The sequence below is a fragment of the Papaver somniferum genome, chromosome 8 (assembly GCF_003573695.1).
Source record: "Papaver somniferum cultivar HN1 chromosome 8, ASM357369v1, whole genome shotgun sequence".
Taxonomy (NCBI): domain Eukaryota; kingdom Viridiplantae; phylum Streptophyta; class Magnoliopsida; order Ranunculales; family Papaveraceae; genus Papaver; species Papaver somniferum.
The window spans coordinates 36277553-36292374 of NC_039365.1; the positions used below are offsets into that span (position 1 = coordinate 36277553).

At 34.4% G+C, this 14822-nt stretch overlaps 1 protein-coding gene across 1 annotated transcript; it reads right to left on the reverse strand.

Moving 5' to 3' along the window:
- Window positions 1-12281: 12281 nt before the first annotated feature.
- LOC113304533 (endoglucanase 4-like) lies at window positions 12282-14434 on the reverse strand. Its single transcript, XM_026553667.1, has 6 exons — window positions 14103-14434; window positions 13607-14014; window positions 13400-13492; window positions 13170-13319; window positions 12770-13066; window positions 12282-12662 (listed from the first exon to the last, which is right to left on the reverse strand). The coding sequence occupies exons 1-6, from the start codon at window positions 14361-14363 to the stop codon at window positions 12339-12341; spliced, it is 1533 nt and encodes a 510-aa protein (XP_026409452.1). The 5' UTR covers window positions 14364-14434; the 3' UTR covers window positions 12282-12338.
- Between the last annotated feature and the right edge of the window lie 388 nt (window positions 14435-14822).

Sequence of the window (14822 nt, forward strand, 5' to 3'; positions counted from 1 at the left end):
AGGTGGTTCAGTCTTTACTTACATTTTGTTGAAGAAGTTCTCCAAAAGCTTCAGTTGATCTTCTCCTTCAAACGATAAAACGCAATGATGACCGTTTCTCAACTACACTTTTATCCTAATCCGAGACTTAACTAATTGTGCACTAGAAATCAAGATATAGTTTTGACAACTAAATTCGACAACAAGCTTGATATAGCAACACTTGTGAGTTCGACCGAGCAATACTCTAACAATCTCCCCTTTTGTCAATTTTAGTGACAAAACCATCAATACATATGGATAAAAATTAAATCTTTAAAAAATCCTGTAATCCATCATGTTTGATTTCTTTGGTTTCTTTAACTCCTTGAATATTTTGTTACTTCAAGTTGCAATGATTTTGAACGTGTTCAACTCAGCAACGTTGTTGTTGAATATCCGTAGGGATAACAACTTTGAAAACAAATATTCTCAATCGTCATTATAAAAAAAACATAGTATTATTATCTTCTTCAAATTTCAATTGTATCCCAACTCTGAAGCAATACTACGGTGATATGTTTCTCCCCCTTAATCAATACTTATATATTTTGCATAATAGGTGAAACCGATATATTATTGATTCACTCCTCCTTGCATAATGATCCGTAAACCATATATATGTAGTGCCAAACTACTAAATAATTCTCCCCATTTTTTCAATAAAATTTGGCAATGTTACGAAAATCATGGGATCGTAATGAATACAACCAAAAGATACTTCAGAATTCCAAGGTGGTTACATATCAACTTTATTTAGATAATATCATAGTAAGACAATACTTTGTGCTCATCTAGGAAATTTAAGATAAAATCACCCTCTTTAAATTCCACAGCCACGCACCCCATAAATATATATCAATTAAGCATAGCAAGTTCATTTAAGAACTCTCCCCCATTTGATGTTATTCCCAAGAGAACACCATGAGTGACCTTACTTTATGAAAAAGAAAGGTTTTTGTCGTACAGTAACAAATCACATGGATTTGTATCCTTAATATCGACTTAAATTAACCTCAATGCCAGTCACGAACACAGAGATAACTTTAATCGGTATAACTCAGCATAAAAATATCTTACAGAGTATATGTTGCAGTAATAACACAAAAGTGTGATCACGTGTAGACCGATACAGCGACAAAATTTCTCAAAGAGTTTGTTATATTTCCAGTTCATAAAAAACATAATAGATTTAACTTCTAATCATATATAAAATATCAGCTCAATTCACGAAAAACATAAAGCCACATATATTTCATAAGACTTTTGCAATAATTAAACCAATAATGATTACATACTTCAAGTTCATCTTCCAACAACTCTATAATTTAAATAAATAAATCTAAAAAACATGCAAGATGAAAAACGTTGGAAATAGCTTGTGTAATCACAATTTATGCTATACCAAACCCTAGTTATCCTTCTCAAGAGTAAGAATAAATTCTCACAAGAAGTTTCCTAGAAAATAAGAGTGACAAAATAAGTAATACAAAAGGTTTATTCATTTTCTTCATCATCGGAATCACCCATAGAAGCTTGAATCTTATCTATTTCGTCCTTGATGTCGGGAAATTTTGTAGCAATCACACATAATTATTTTTGCATACCTTTTACCTTGAAGTTGATCCTGCAAATATCCTTGTGCATTCGTTGAAGAAGACTCAAGGTTGTTGGATCACAAGAACTGTCAAGAGGCGATATAGATGCCTTTTTTTTGTTCTTGTTCGTTCTCATACGTTTGAATGTACTTTCACGAACTAAAATAGGAGTTCCAATAAAGATTTTAATCGCATCAATGCAGAATTCTCCACAAATGCGTTCAATATGGAAACCCTAATTTCTTGTTGGATAAGGTCATTGTTACCATTTGATGAATAATCTAACACATATGTCCAGACCTTGAGTACCCATTTTAAGAAAATAAACCAACTACGCAAAGCACGACTCTAACAAGCATCTTCTAACATATAGGTACAAATGTTTGGCATTCCAAACTTTCTAAAGACCTTGAAAGCCATGCTAAGCTCTTCGGTAGGAAACTTCCCATCTTTCCAACCAAAACTCTTTCCACGAAGTTTGAGATAAATGGTTTCACACGATGGTTTTTCTCCCTTTGGTCTCGGAAGATGAAAATCACCCATCGGAAGATTAGTGATTCCCAAAATTAATTCACGATCGACATAAATCTTGTCTCTTCCAATCATAGTCTTAAAACACAACTTCTCACGATCAACATAAAAAATGTTAGCATAAAATACTCTTGTAAGTGTGTCAAATCCTTTCTCAAAACCACAAAAGATGCTTCATAGTTTGTATGCATCAAAACAAGCTAGATATTCTCTTTTAACATACCCTTCTTTTAATTTCTTCTCTAGAATAATTTCTCTAGTAGAATTTTTCCCATAGGCCTCGTAGCAATCTTTATTAACATGGACAGTTCTAGGTTCTTTCTTAAGATTGGGTTCATAAATACTCTTAAACATAGGATTTTTACTAACATCTTTGGTTCTCATACTTGTAAAATTAAGTAAATTCAAGGTAGAGAACATGGATGGATCTTAGTTGAAGAACTTCTTTGTAGATGAATGGTTTATTGACTTCTTCTAGAAAAACCTTCTTGCTATAAAGGAAAACGGGACAAAAATCATTAATTAACCATCTTCAATTCAAGAGGACATCATACCTGTTCGGAAAACCTAAAATCAACTTCTAATCCTATTCATGAACGCAAGGAAGAAGAATGAGTAGGGGAGTACGTGTACTTTTTTCATAAAGCCTTAATGGGCTTGCCCAGGTTCGGGTGCGGAAACCATGAATTTAATAGAAATATACGTATTCCATTAGGAGTACATAATCATACCAAATTTTGATTTCCGGACCAATTCAACTAATTGATATTTAAAAAAAATTAATTTGATAAGATGATTAATTTTATTCTTAGCTCAATGAAATTTTTTAAGAGCACAAGATAAATTGATATTCACGGGATTAAAAGTGTTGTAATTTATGACCTTATGACATTGTGATATTGGAGCCGGATCAATAATATGTGATGTTTTGATCAAAATTAATTACACGAACCTTCTTTTATCTATGGTCAATTATCACAGAATTAGGAATTTAGAAACTTGATATATATATCACGGAACATAAAATTTATACAAATAGAAACAAACCTTTACTACTACTGCTTTCCCCAAGATAATTACATGATGGGGTGATGCCAAGATCTTGTTAACAAGAGGTTGGATGAGCAAAATACTCACAAACCGTATTGGTTTGACATTCTTCTGATTTTGTTTCTTCATCCTCAAGGTGATCTAATATGATTTTCCGTAATCATTAGAAGTGCAAGGTTTCTTGACAGTCTGAAAACTGTGAGAACTTATGTTTACTCATGATCAATGCAATGTGATCCAAGAACTTCAAAGTTTTTTCAAAAGTTAGAATGAGATCTTCGTATACATACCCTCTTCTGTTGCATTCCTTAAAAAGACATTTTAACAATCTTTTAAGACAAAGTTTCTTATTACTTTTAACAAGGTTTCTTGTTTTTCACTTTTGTAGAGGATTCTTTATTTTTTCATGTCGATTCTTTACAATCAATCAAGGTATCAGAAATCTTGAATGAATCGAGAGCATCATGTGAGACAAACAGTCTTGAAGAAAATAAACTCTGAAGAATATTTAGGAGAATCTGGTATACGTTTATTGAGCTTTTAATCATATCCATATAGTCATATTGATTCAAACACATACTTGTTATGTCTTAAACATGTTTGTCTGCTCTGATACCAATTGAAAACGCGGAGGTACCATAATACACCACCAACTTTTTCTTAGGAAAACTGTATGTACAAACTCAATATAATTCTGAGAGATCAGCTTAGTGAATCTCAATCAAGAAAGAATATTCATAGTTGTATCTATTTCTCTCACAATCAGAATGTTTACAGAAGCAAGTCCGTGAACCTGAGTTCCGAGTGAGAGTACTTGGTGATTCCAAAGATCAATTTCCAAGTATCAATCGAATCATATCCAACAAACAAGGATGGATGTATCTACTTTGATTGATTAATGCACAACCTGTAATATTTCAATTATAAAGATAAACATTATAATGTGGAAAAATAAATAACACAGACACCAGAAGTTTTGTTAACGAGGAAACCGCAAATGAAGAAAAACCTCGAGACCTGGTCCAGATTAAACATCAAACTATATTAAGCCACGACAGACACTAGCCTACTACCAATTAACTTCGGATTGGAATGTAGTTGAGACCGAATTAAACCCTCCTAGAAATTCAATTAAAATCGTGCTCCTTACGTATCTTGAATCCCAGCAGGATTACGCGCAATTTATTCCCTTAGTTGACGTCACACCAACTAAGAGTTGATTCAACTCAATTGATGACTTTAAACTAATCTGTCTCCCACAGATAAGCATATATGTGATTTCCTTTGCGATCAATAAATTAGATCAAGGTGATAGAAATCTGTAGCAATAGACAAAATCTAGCTAGACTCAAAATCCGGACTTATGCAACCCGAAGTGCATCCTAGATTATTATTCACCTCACAAGTATAAAACTTGTGAGATTAAAAAAGTATGAAGCGAAGATAAATTCGTTATTGGGAACAATAAATTGTCCTTAACCGAAATTCATCAAGTAAGAACAATGTTCATTAAGCTTAGTCATATTTCGAGAAGTCTCTTACCTTGGTAATTAGTTCTCAACTCAAAATTATTTATATGCTTATGATAGTATAATTAGTTATATGACATCGTCTTATAGATATAAAGATGAATATAACTTGAGAAATAGGTGGTTCAGTCATCACTTACCTTTTGTTGAATAAGTTCTCCAAAAACTTCGGTTGATCTTCGCCTTCAAACGGTAGAACGCAATGATGACTGTCGTGATGTCCGTTTCTCAACTACACTTTTATCTTAATCTGAAAATTAACTAATTGTAGTCTAGAAATCAATATGTAGTTTTGAAAAATAAATTTGACAACAAGCTTGAGATAGAAACACTTGTGAGTTCGACCGAGATAAGGTCGCTCATGTTGTACTTTGGGGAATGACATCAAATGGGGGAGAGTTCTTTTGAACTTGTGCTCAAGGTAGTCAATATCAATTGTACCGGACTATATTATAGGTTTTTATTGTGTATCGGAAAAGACTTTATGATATCTAAAATATAGGCGATACAAGGAGTGAACGATAAAAATGCTCATATCGGCGGGTTCAAACCGATATATCGGGTTCACAGATAAACTGATAATCACTAAGGATAATTTGGTAGAATAAATTATTTGGATATAAAAATATGTAAACAAAACCCTTCATCCTAATAATCTTCTTCTTTTGTACCATTGGAAACTCAATCCATTCAGTAAATAAATTTCCAACTATTTCATTTTTAATGAGTTTCTTATCCTTGAAACAACTATAGTTCTTTATCGCTCATTCTTTATTCTGAAGATACATCAAATGAGAATTCATTATCGTTAACGCTTTTATATGCAACATCATTAATTCAGGTTAGTAGTAAAGACAGGGTCATTGAAAATATGATTAGTAAAAATAAGGATATAAAGTGGAATTAGATTGAATTTGTATTGTGAAGCTGTTGATCTTGAGAATTAATGCATCATGTGGCACCGAGTTTTTTAAAATGTAACATTTATAAATATTTAAAATTCTAGTCTTAATGATGTATCACCGGTAAAAACACCGATATAATCTTTTGTGTAGGTATATCGGACCCAACCGATATGATACTGATACACGATATTAACTACTTTATTATGCTTAATGGTAACATATTTGTGGGGAAAGCAGATGTGGAATAGTAGCACATTCTTGTAGCTTTATGGATTCTTGACGTGAACCAAGTTTACTTGGTGCAATCGTCTAAAGTAAATGTTGGTATGTGTTCTCTAGTCTTGAATACTCTTTTGTTTAATTCATCTTCATCCCAATTTTTCTTCTTCGCCAATTTTGTTGACAAAAAGGAGGAGAATTATTAAGTAGTATCTTACTACATTGCATATGGATTTTCGGAGCATCATGTAAGGGGGAGCGTATTATATGTATAAGTTTTACCTATTTTTCCAAAGGAGTAAGTATTGGTTAAGGGGGAGAACATATCACCGTAGTATTATTTCGAAGTTGTGGTGCAACTAAATTTTGAGGAAGGTAACAACTCTATGTTTATGTATAAAAACCAATGAGTATAATGTGATTACCTCATTCTAACAAAGCACTTTTTGAGTATTCTAATAAGTTGTTATAGCTACGGATCTTCAACAACGAAGATGCTAAACAAACACATGCAGAACCATATAAGAACTTGAAGTACGAAGAATTCAAGACGTTTATTGAAGAACCAATGAAATCAAGCATAATGGATTGAGATGAAAAGTTTATTTCTTTTGAATACATATGTATTGAATAGTTTTACCATTGAAAATGACAAAAAGGGAGATTCTTAGAGAAATGCTTGGTTGAACCCATAAGGTTTGTTATCTCAAGCTTGTTCTTAATTTAGATGATCAAAACCATATCTTTATTTCTAGTCTACTAAGTCAAGTCTCAGACTAGGTTAAAATTTGATAATTGAGTATCACATCACCCTCGAAGACTAAAGATCGACGAAGACATTTGGAGAACTTATGTATAAGGTATATGATGACTGAACCATTCTATTTTATTCACTATCTTATCATTATATCATTTTGAGCGATGTCGTAGGACTTCTAAAAGATTGACAAAAAAGAAGTTTCAAGTCAAGCTTGTCTTGTTAAAAATCTCAAAATATTATTCTAAGCAAAGATGTTCAACGATCCTTAACAATATTAGTTCTAAACAATTTATTGTGTGGATTAGTTTGTGGATCAATTGAAAACTATGCACGCAAATGATTTTATCACTCGGGGATGTTTCAAAAATCATAAGATAGAAATATTGAAATATCCGATACTTTTGTTCAGGGTAGGTTGGCGAACCAGTTCGCAAACCATAGATATCTGAGTTTCAGAAATACTTGAAGGTTGTCTAACCAGTTCGCAAACCTCAAGTTCATATAGGGACATTTCATCAACCATTGTGAACTGAATTTTGATAGTATTATAGGCTAGAATTTTAAGAACCCAATTCATGAGCCGTGGTCAACTAAGTTCGGTAGAATTTTAGGGTTGGCAAAGTCGGTTCACTAACCGTTGCACCCTGACTCGTGAACAAGCCTAACAATTCACGAACCGTTGTACCAACCGTCCATAGAAGATGCTCAAAGATTTCTTAAATATGCTTATCATTGCTAGAAATTTCTCAAACACTTCTAACATTTCAATGGTCACTCAAACACTTATGTGTGTTTTTCATGATTAAATTATTAGGTGTTTACATAGACATCAAATAACTTCAGTTCTTTGCATACTTCCCAAACCGAACAATCATTATACACGGTTCCATAATCGGTTCCTAGTGTATATTCTTCTATTATATTTTCAAGACCTAAAAGTGTTTGCTTGATTATCAAGTCATCTTCGATTGAATTCTACGCAACCCCTGATATTTGAAATCTATAAATAGAGAAACTCTTTCAACTGGGAAGTTTAATCTCTGACACTTTGTGTCCTAGTTGATTCTAGAGTCGTTCTCTATAGACCTAGGTCTACGACTAAAAGACTTCACTTTGGGGATTCGTGGATCCAGGTCCAACCATCTTTACCTTGATAGTTCGTGTATCCTGATCTTGATTTTCTGTTATCAAGGTTTTCGTAATCTCTTTCAGGCAAGATAGATAGTAATCACAAAGTTCTCTTCGTCTCATACTTTGTGATTCCTCAAGATAAATATCTGAAAACCGATCTTTTTGAAGATTGTTCTTGAGAGGTGGTTAAGAATCTAGGATGCTCTTGGAGAGTTGTAAGTTTTGGATTTGTGAGGTTTGCTAGCTTTGTCTATTGCAAACATGATTATCTATTAGAGGCAGATTGGTATCAAAAGTCTTCATTTTGGCTGAAGCAACTCTTAGGCTATAAAGGACGTCAGCTAAGGGAAACAATTGCTTTGAGCCTTGCGAGGTTCAAGAGACGTAAGAAGCGTGATTGTAATCGAATCGCTTGGAGAGTGGATTCGGTCTCAACTACATTCTAGTCCAAATTCTGATAGTAGGCTAGTCTCTGTAGCGACTTAATACAGTTTGGTGTTCAAATTTGGACGAGGTCCCTGGGCTTTTCTCCTATTATGGTTTCCTCGTTAACAATACTTCTGGTGTAAAGTGTTTTTCCTTTTCCGCATTATATTGTTTATATTTATAATTGAGAAAGTTGTACGTATTCAATCTTAGTAGATACGTCCATCTAATTGTGGCGGATTAGGAGACTCGTTTCTTGAAAGATAGATAACAAGTTTAATTAATTAGCAATATTTCGATTAGGTTATTTGGATACGACTAGATTAATTTTGGATATTGATTTTTGAGACCATTCAAGTACTCTTCTTAACAATCAGGTTCACGTAATTTTGTATAAATACGTACTGATTGGGAAGAGACTAGAGATATAATCTCTTCTCAATTAGGTTTTGTCCGTACAGGTTGTCGAACGAAAAAATTGGTGGTGTACTTAGTACCTAGCGTTTTCAGTGTCTATGTTGGTTGGTCAACGTGCGCACAAACTTCTATTTATACGGATCCAAATATTGGGTCATGCAATATGAGACTACTTTTGGGCACGTATCGTTCCAATGAGAAACAAACTTTTTCAACTTCTCTTCATATATATATCCTCGTATATACACCGCACCAAGGTATCCCACTTTTATAAAATACTCAACCATATTAAACGATTATCTTTGTGTTCTTCGTCGACTTTATCTTTAGATTTCTTTCTTCCTCTTGTTTTTCTGGTGGTATTCGGCTCATGCGAACTCTTTTCTTTATCAGACCCTCATTATCTTCTTGAAACTTTATTCTCACTATTTCAGGATTAATAACCGATCTATAATTATTTTTCACATTGTTAACTATACAGAAAGTACAAAGAAAATTTTGTGCATTCCGGAAAACCTCCGAAGTCATGGACATTAATGCTCGTCCACTATCTATTGTTGCGACCTTTGGGAGTTCGCTACCCCAAAAAAATTACTCCAACTATCGTAAAACCCAAATATAATTGTATTCCCTCTCAATGTTCATAAACACCAAACCAACATGAATGTTACCTTTTCCGCTTAGTTGAGCAATAAACAGTCTATCCCGTAATGACTTTATTTCAATGGGATAAATTGAAAATTTTCCACTTAGCCCACTATGTTTGAGACTTTGCAATACTCATAATGGGTGCAAAAATGACAAATCCTTTCTTTTGCCTATACATAGGAAACTCCTAACAAAATCTGAAAACTAATCAACCAATTATAATTCATATACGTTTTATCTCAATAATATCTATTAAATAGAAAACGATTTTACAACTAATTAAATAATCTAATGTATTGTCGTTGATTTATCCACGAGCCAAAGAAAGCTCTAGGAGAAAACTTTCTAGTTTGGGCATGGCTTGACCAAGCATTTTAACACAACACTGGGCTCTATAAAAAAAACTTATGAATTTTTGCACGCCCTTTCAAGTGGTTTCACTTTCTCAAACCTGAAAGGAACATTTCGATCCAAAAAAGGAAGGTTGTTTTTAGGTAAATCTTTCTAGGCATAATGAATAAATACAAAAAAAAGGTGTCAAATAACAAAATCAGAAACCCACTTAACCAAAACTTTTTATAATGGCAAATCTGCCCTTTGTGAGAATTTTTTTTTCTTGATTTAATGGAGGATGAGGAGGGTCATTCTTCATCTAAAAAACATAGGAAAATACATATCAACTACAACAATGATCCAGAAATGGCTGATTTCTTAGATTATGAGAACGATTTTACACAAACTCAAACTCAATCTCAAGATGATGATTTTTATGAGCCAAATCCAGATGATAAATATATAGATGAGGAACCCAATGCTTCTAACACACATGTACACTTCTATTTTATGTTTAATCTCACTTTTGTAGCTTGAAATCATCAAAAAAAAAATGTATTTTTCATCATGGTTAGGCGAACCAGGACTATGTTCGTCTTAAAAATATAAGCCGAACCCACTAAATTGATGAACAGTTCGGCTAGCTGAATTTGTTAACGTTATACGTCGAACCTTCATTTTCCAACTTCCAACCTATTTTCAAGATCCTAGTTCGGCTTATATTAAATTCTAATAACAAGCCGAACCTATTCCTGAGAGTTAGGTTCGGTTTTCACTCTAAATATCGTATCAACCGAACTATATATTTTTCCAAGTTCGGCTCATATTCAAAAAATCACATCAGCCGAACATGATATTGATATTCCATGAAACACTTAAATTCATACACATTTAGCGGTTAGGATTTTTATTACATATGTTTTCTATTGTGCAGCCTTTTCATAGGATGAACCAAACAAAAAAAGTGAAAATTACTAAAAGTGTTAAGAAAGTGAAGTCTAATGATGGAGAATACCAAGGTCCATATTAAACTCATTAAAATCAATGAGATCTTATCTTCAACTTCAATAGAATGAAAAGGCAAACACAACGCAAAAAGAATGAGGTCATTCCGACATCAGACGAAAAAGTTATGGCCAAAACAATATCGAAAAACTTGAGTGTGCAAAGAGAATGTTAGGCTGATAACTCAACAACACGAGCTAGCCGAACCTAGAGCCTGCAAATCAATATTTTCGAAGTGTTTACAGAGAGAGGTTCGGCTTTAAAGTGATATAATCGAGTCAGCCAAACCTGACAACCACCTGGAGTAAATTTCACTTCTCAGGTTCGGCCGGGAAGGTTTGCAAGGTATTAGCCGAACCTGACACTGTTCTGGGACGTATTCAATACACATTTTGGGGTTCGGCTAAAAATTGACATTTACGGTTTAGCCGAACTGTTCGTAGACACTTTCAGGGTGAAATTTCAAGAACAGTTCGGCTCAAAACTCAACTCAATTATCAGTCGAACCCTCTACTGTAACCGTTAAAAACCCTAAGTTTTTAGCAATTTAACCCATTCAATCCATGAAAAACAACGAATAAAATATTGGGTTTGTAGAGAATACCTTCTTATCCTCATTTCAGTATTTGGAGCTTCAAATGGTTGAATTTCCGATTCAATTTCTGGTTCAATTATAGTTTTTACACCTTCATCTTCATTTGGTTCTTCTTCTTTAATTCATGGACTGGAAGAGGATTTAGAACACCTGACGTTTTCTTTTTTCTTTGTACGATCCATTATATAGTTCAATTTAACCGATGATCGAATTTTCACGAATCGATAATTAATTACGGTGATGAAAAAAAAACTGAGAGAAAAGAAAGGTGGTTTGGCTGGAGGAAGAAAAAGAGATGTTTATGATAGTTTATTTTTTGGTTTTAGGTTCAAGGGTATATAGGTTATTGAACTACCCAGTAGACATCCCTTATAAGGTCACTTAGGATGGAAAAACTATTTTGTATGCCTTCAAAGTTTTTGGTATGCCTAAAAACAACCTTCCAAAAAAGAAAGATGAAATCTGAAAGGCACATCACAAAGTTAGACGACAAGCCTTCTAAAAAGAAGTTCCAGGTCCAAGGCGCTAACTTAAGAATAATGATCCATTTTGAAAGTTATGATGAAAGAACCAAAAAGTTGGTTACAGCAAGTTGAGAGATGATAAAAATGGGTCAATATTCCCAAATTTCCAAAAGGAAGCGAAGAAAGAAATACCTAACAAAAGGTAAATTGTTTTCCACTCCGAAGTGTTACAAATAGGCATATATAAGAGTATTGCTAGAAGAAAAAAAAAGAACACACAAACTTTCGCCCCTAACATGACTTTAAAATCATTTCAATCATATGAGAACGTCGACCTTAGCTTTAGGTAGCACCGTAGCATGTGTTCTATGCCTTTTTATTAATTTGAATCAGACCACTAAATGGATACACAAAGGAACACAAACATTTGTAACTTTCAAGCTGCAAACTATAAGCTCACTATTTCACTTTATATACTGAAATCTTCTCCATTAATCAAAGAAGCAAAATTGCTAAACCAGGCATATATATAGATAGATAAATACATTAAATAAAATAAGTTGGTAAATATCTGTAATTTAAAAGCCTCCTTTAGTTGTTGTCATTAATTTAAATCTCAAACAAAACACAAGGGTTAATGTTGCATGGGCAACAAAAGGAAACTTGAGAAAGAATGGATATGACCAAATATAGTACATCAATTAGGTAATTAAGTATTGTGAGCAAAGTAAGCAAAGAGCCCGGTTAGAGGCGCATTGATGTAAGTTGTAGGTTCAGATGCAGCATATTGTGCTCGATTATCAGCAAATTGATCCATCATATCGGGTCCTCCAACAACAGCTCCTATCAACAAATTTGGGTTAGGATTTGAGGTTTCATAGTAAGGTGTCCCATCTTTACAATGCATTTGTTGTGGATATTGATCGAGTGATGGCATTGAAGATGCACGATGATGTATTCTTGTTGGGAACTTGTCACCATATCCCACCATGTATGACATACTTAATGGATTATTTCCCAAAATGTAATCCACCTGTTTCAAAAGTCGGAGAATCGGTAATTATAAAGGGTCAGATCTTTAACCAGGAGAAAAAATCAAGAAAAAAAAAAGGAAACTTTGAAAAGGCTTATCATATTTACTTGACTCTTGGCAATGGCAACCAATTTTTGTGGAGTAACACGAGTTCCGTCGGGACAATCAATGGCCTGGTTAACGCCATTCAAATGGAGAGCATAGACAAGGGCAAGAAAAGAAATCGCTCCTGGAACTTGCATGTAGCTTCCTTCCTTTTTATGCATTAGCCCACCTGGAGAATAAGTTACGCTCGTAGGATTTTCTGGTAATATGCCGCAAACAAATCTATCGGCATTCAACCGGTAATCCTCTCCCTTGTTGGACAAATGCTCGGAGAGTGATGATCCATTCAAAAGTAATTCCTGGTCAAAAAATGAAGTACAAGCAAACAAGGGTGATCAATTTATGCGAGGAAACCAAACGCTCAAACCTTAATAAGATCTCATGAGTCAATTATGTACTTACGATGGTAGCAAGTACGTTGATGCCAGCATCCTTATTATCCCAACCAAATTCATGAGCATAAGCAACGTAATTGGCAGTGTTGAGGATATCCAAATACCTAGTTTCATGTGTTGCCTTGTATAGCCACAGAGCACCCCAAGCCAATTCATCCTATCAAAAACAACATCATTATTTATCTAGCTAGGTTAATAACAAAAATTGGTATAAAAAGAATACGTTTTTATATCTACCTGGAAACCACTCCAATCGCAGTAGAAAGGGCAAACAACCGGCCTCAGGCAATCGTTATAATTTCCTCGGTATGTATTTGCAAAGCTGAAAACCTGGAATAGTAAAGAAAGAAATCATCGCATATCCAATAACGATCATTGTTAATATATATACAGCATTAAGAAAGAGATTTAAGGACTCTGGCATATATAGAATAATATATTTACTTGTGTTGCCCTATCAAGAAGTGTTTTAGAGTAAACTGGGTCGCTAGATTGAAAGACAATGGAGGAAGCTGCTAACGCAGCAGCCATTTCTGCTGAAACCTCAGAGCCAGGATGGGTTGTGTTAATAGCATATGCCATTCGATCAGTGTCCATATCCTCAGGCCTATCCCAACATCCGTGATCACTATTAGGTTCCCCAACTTGAACATAAATAACGTCAGGGTTGTTCGTGCATTTGATGAGATAATCTGTCGACCATTTTATTGCATCTATTGCATATTGTAGATCAGAACCCATGAGCTGGCCGAACTCCAATACACTCCAGGATAATACTGTTGTTGTGAATGCCATAGGAAAATTAAACTTGAGGTTGTCCCCGGCATCGTAGTATCCTCCCGACAGATCAACCTAATAGGAATAACAGATCTTTCTCACGCAAACTTTCAACAGGAACAACAAAGAGAAAGAACAGAAATAATGCGAAAAAGATACGTACCCCGACTAATGAACCATCGTAGATAGCAGAATCTTTCCTCCATGCCATTCTTTGGTTTCCAGGTAATTTTCCAGATCGTTGTCCTTCGAAAAATAAAATACTTTTCGTTAAAGCGTCTGCGTAGTTGATATTATTTGGTTTTTTCCTATGTCTGTTTGTGAATTCCCTTCCTGCTGAATGACTCTCGTTCACCATTACCATGATCAATGTTACTATCAACATTGACACTATTAAACATGACGATGACCTCGACTGACCCATTCTTTCTCTCTTGCTCTAACAATGTCTGGAATTCTTCCTGTCGATAATTCTGTTTCAGTATCTTACTTTGTCAAGATTTTCTCTTTGTCTGTGTTCTATGTAGGGATGTATTTGTTATATATATGGAAACAACTCCGGAGAAAAAGTGAGGATGAATTTATTACCAAACATAGAATGAGAATTTTTCATTAGTCCAAGTTAAGATACAGTTTACAAATTTAAAGGATATATTGGATAACTTATAGTTGGCAAGTAGGGGTGTAAATAATACCCGAAAATACTCGGCCTGCCTGTACCCGCCCGAGCCCGCCTGTACCCGAAGTAGCCCAAAGTCTGTTATGTCCCGTCATGGGCCACCCGCCCTGTTCTGGATTGATTTATTGGGCGGTCTCGGGCTTTGCAATTAATTATGATGCCCGGACTGATATCTGGCCTGGTGCCCGGCCTGAAAACCTTCTA

What these genes read in the sequence shown, in the direction of transcription:
- LOC113304533 (XM_026553667.1), bottom strand. Translation starts at nt 14,363, where the DNA reads ATGGGTCAGTCGAGGTCATCGTCATGTTTAATAGTGTCAATGTTGATA. An exon ending in GCGATTGGAGTGGTTTCCAG is followed by an intron (nt 13,320 to 13,399) that starts GTAGATATAAAA and finishes TGTTTTTGATAG; the next exon opens with GATGAATTGGCTTGGGGTGC. An exon ending in TCAACGTACTTGCTACCATC is followed by an intron (nt 13,067 to 13,169) that starts GTAAGTACATAA and finishes TTTTTTGACCAG; the next exon opens with GAATTACTTTTGAATGGATC.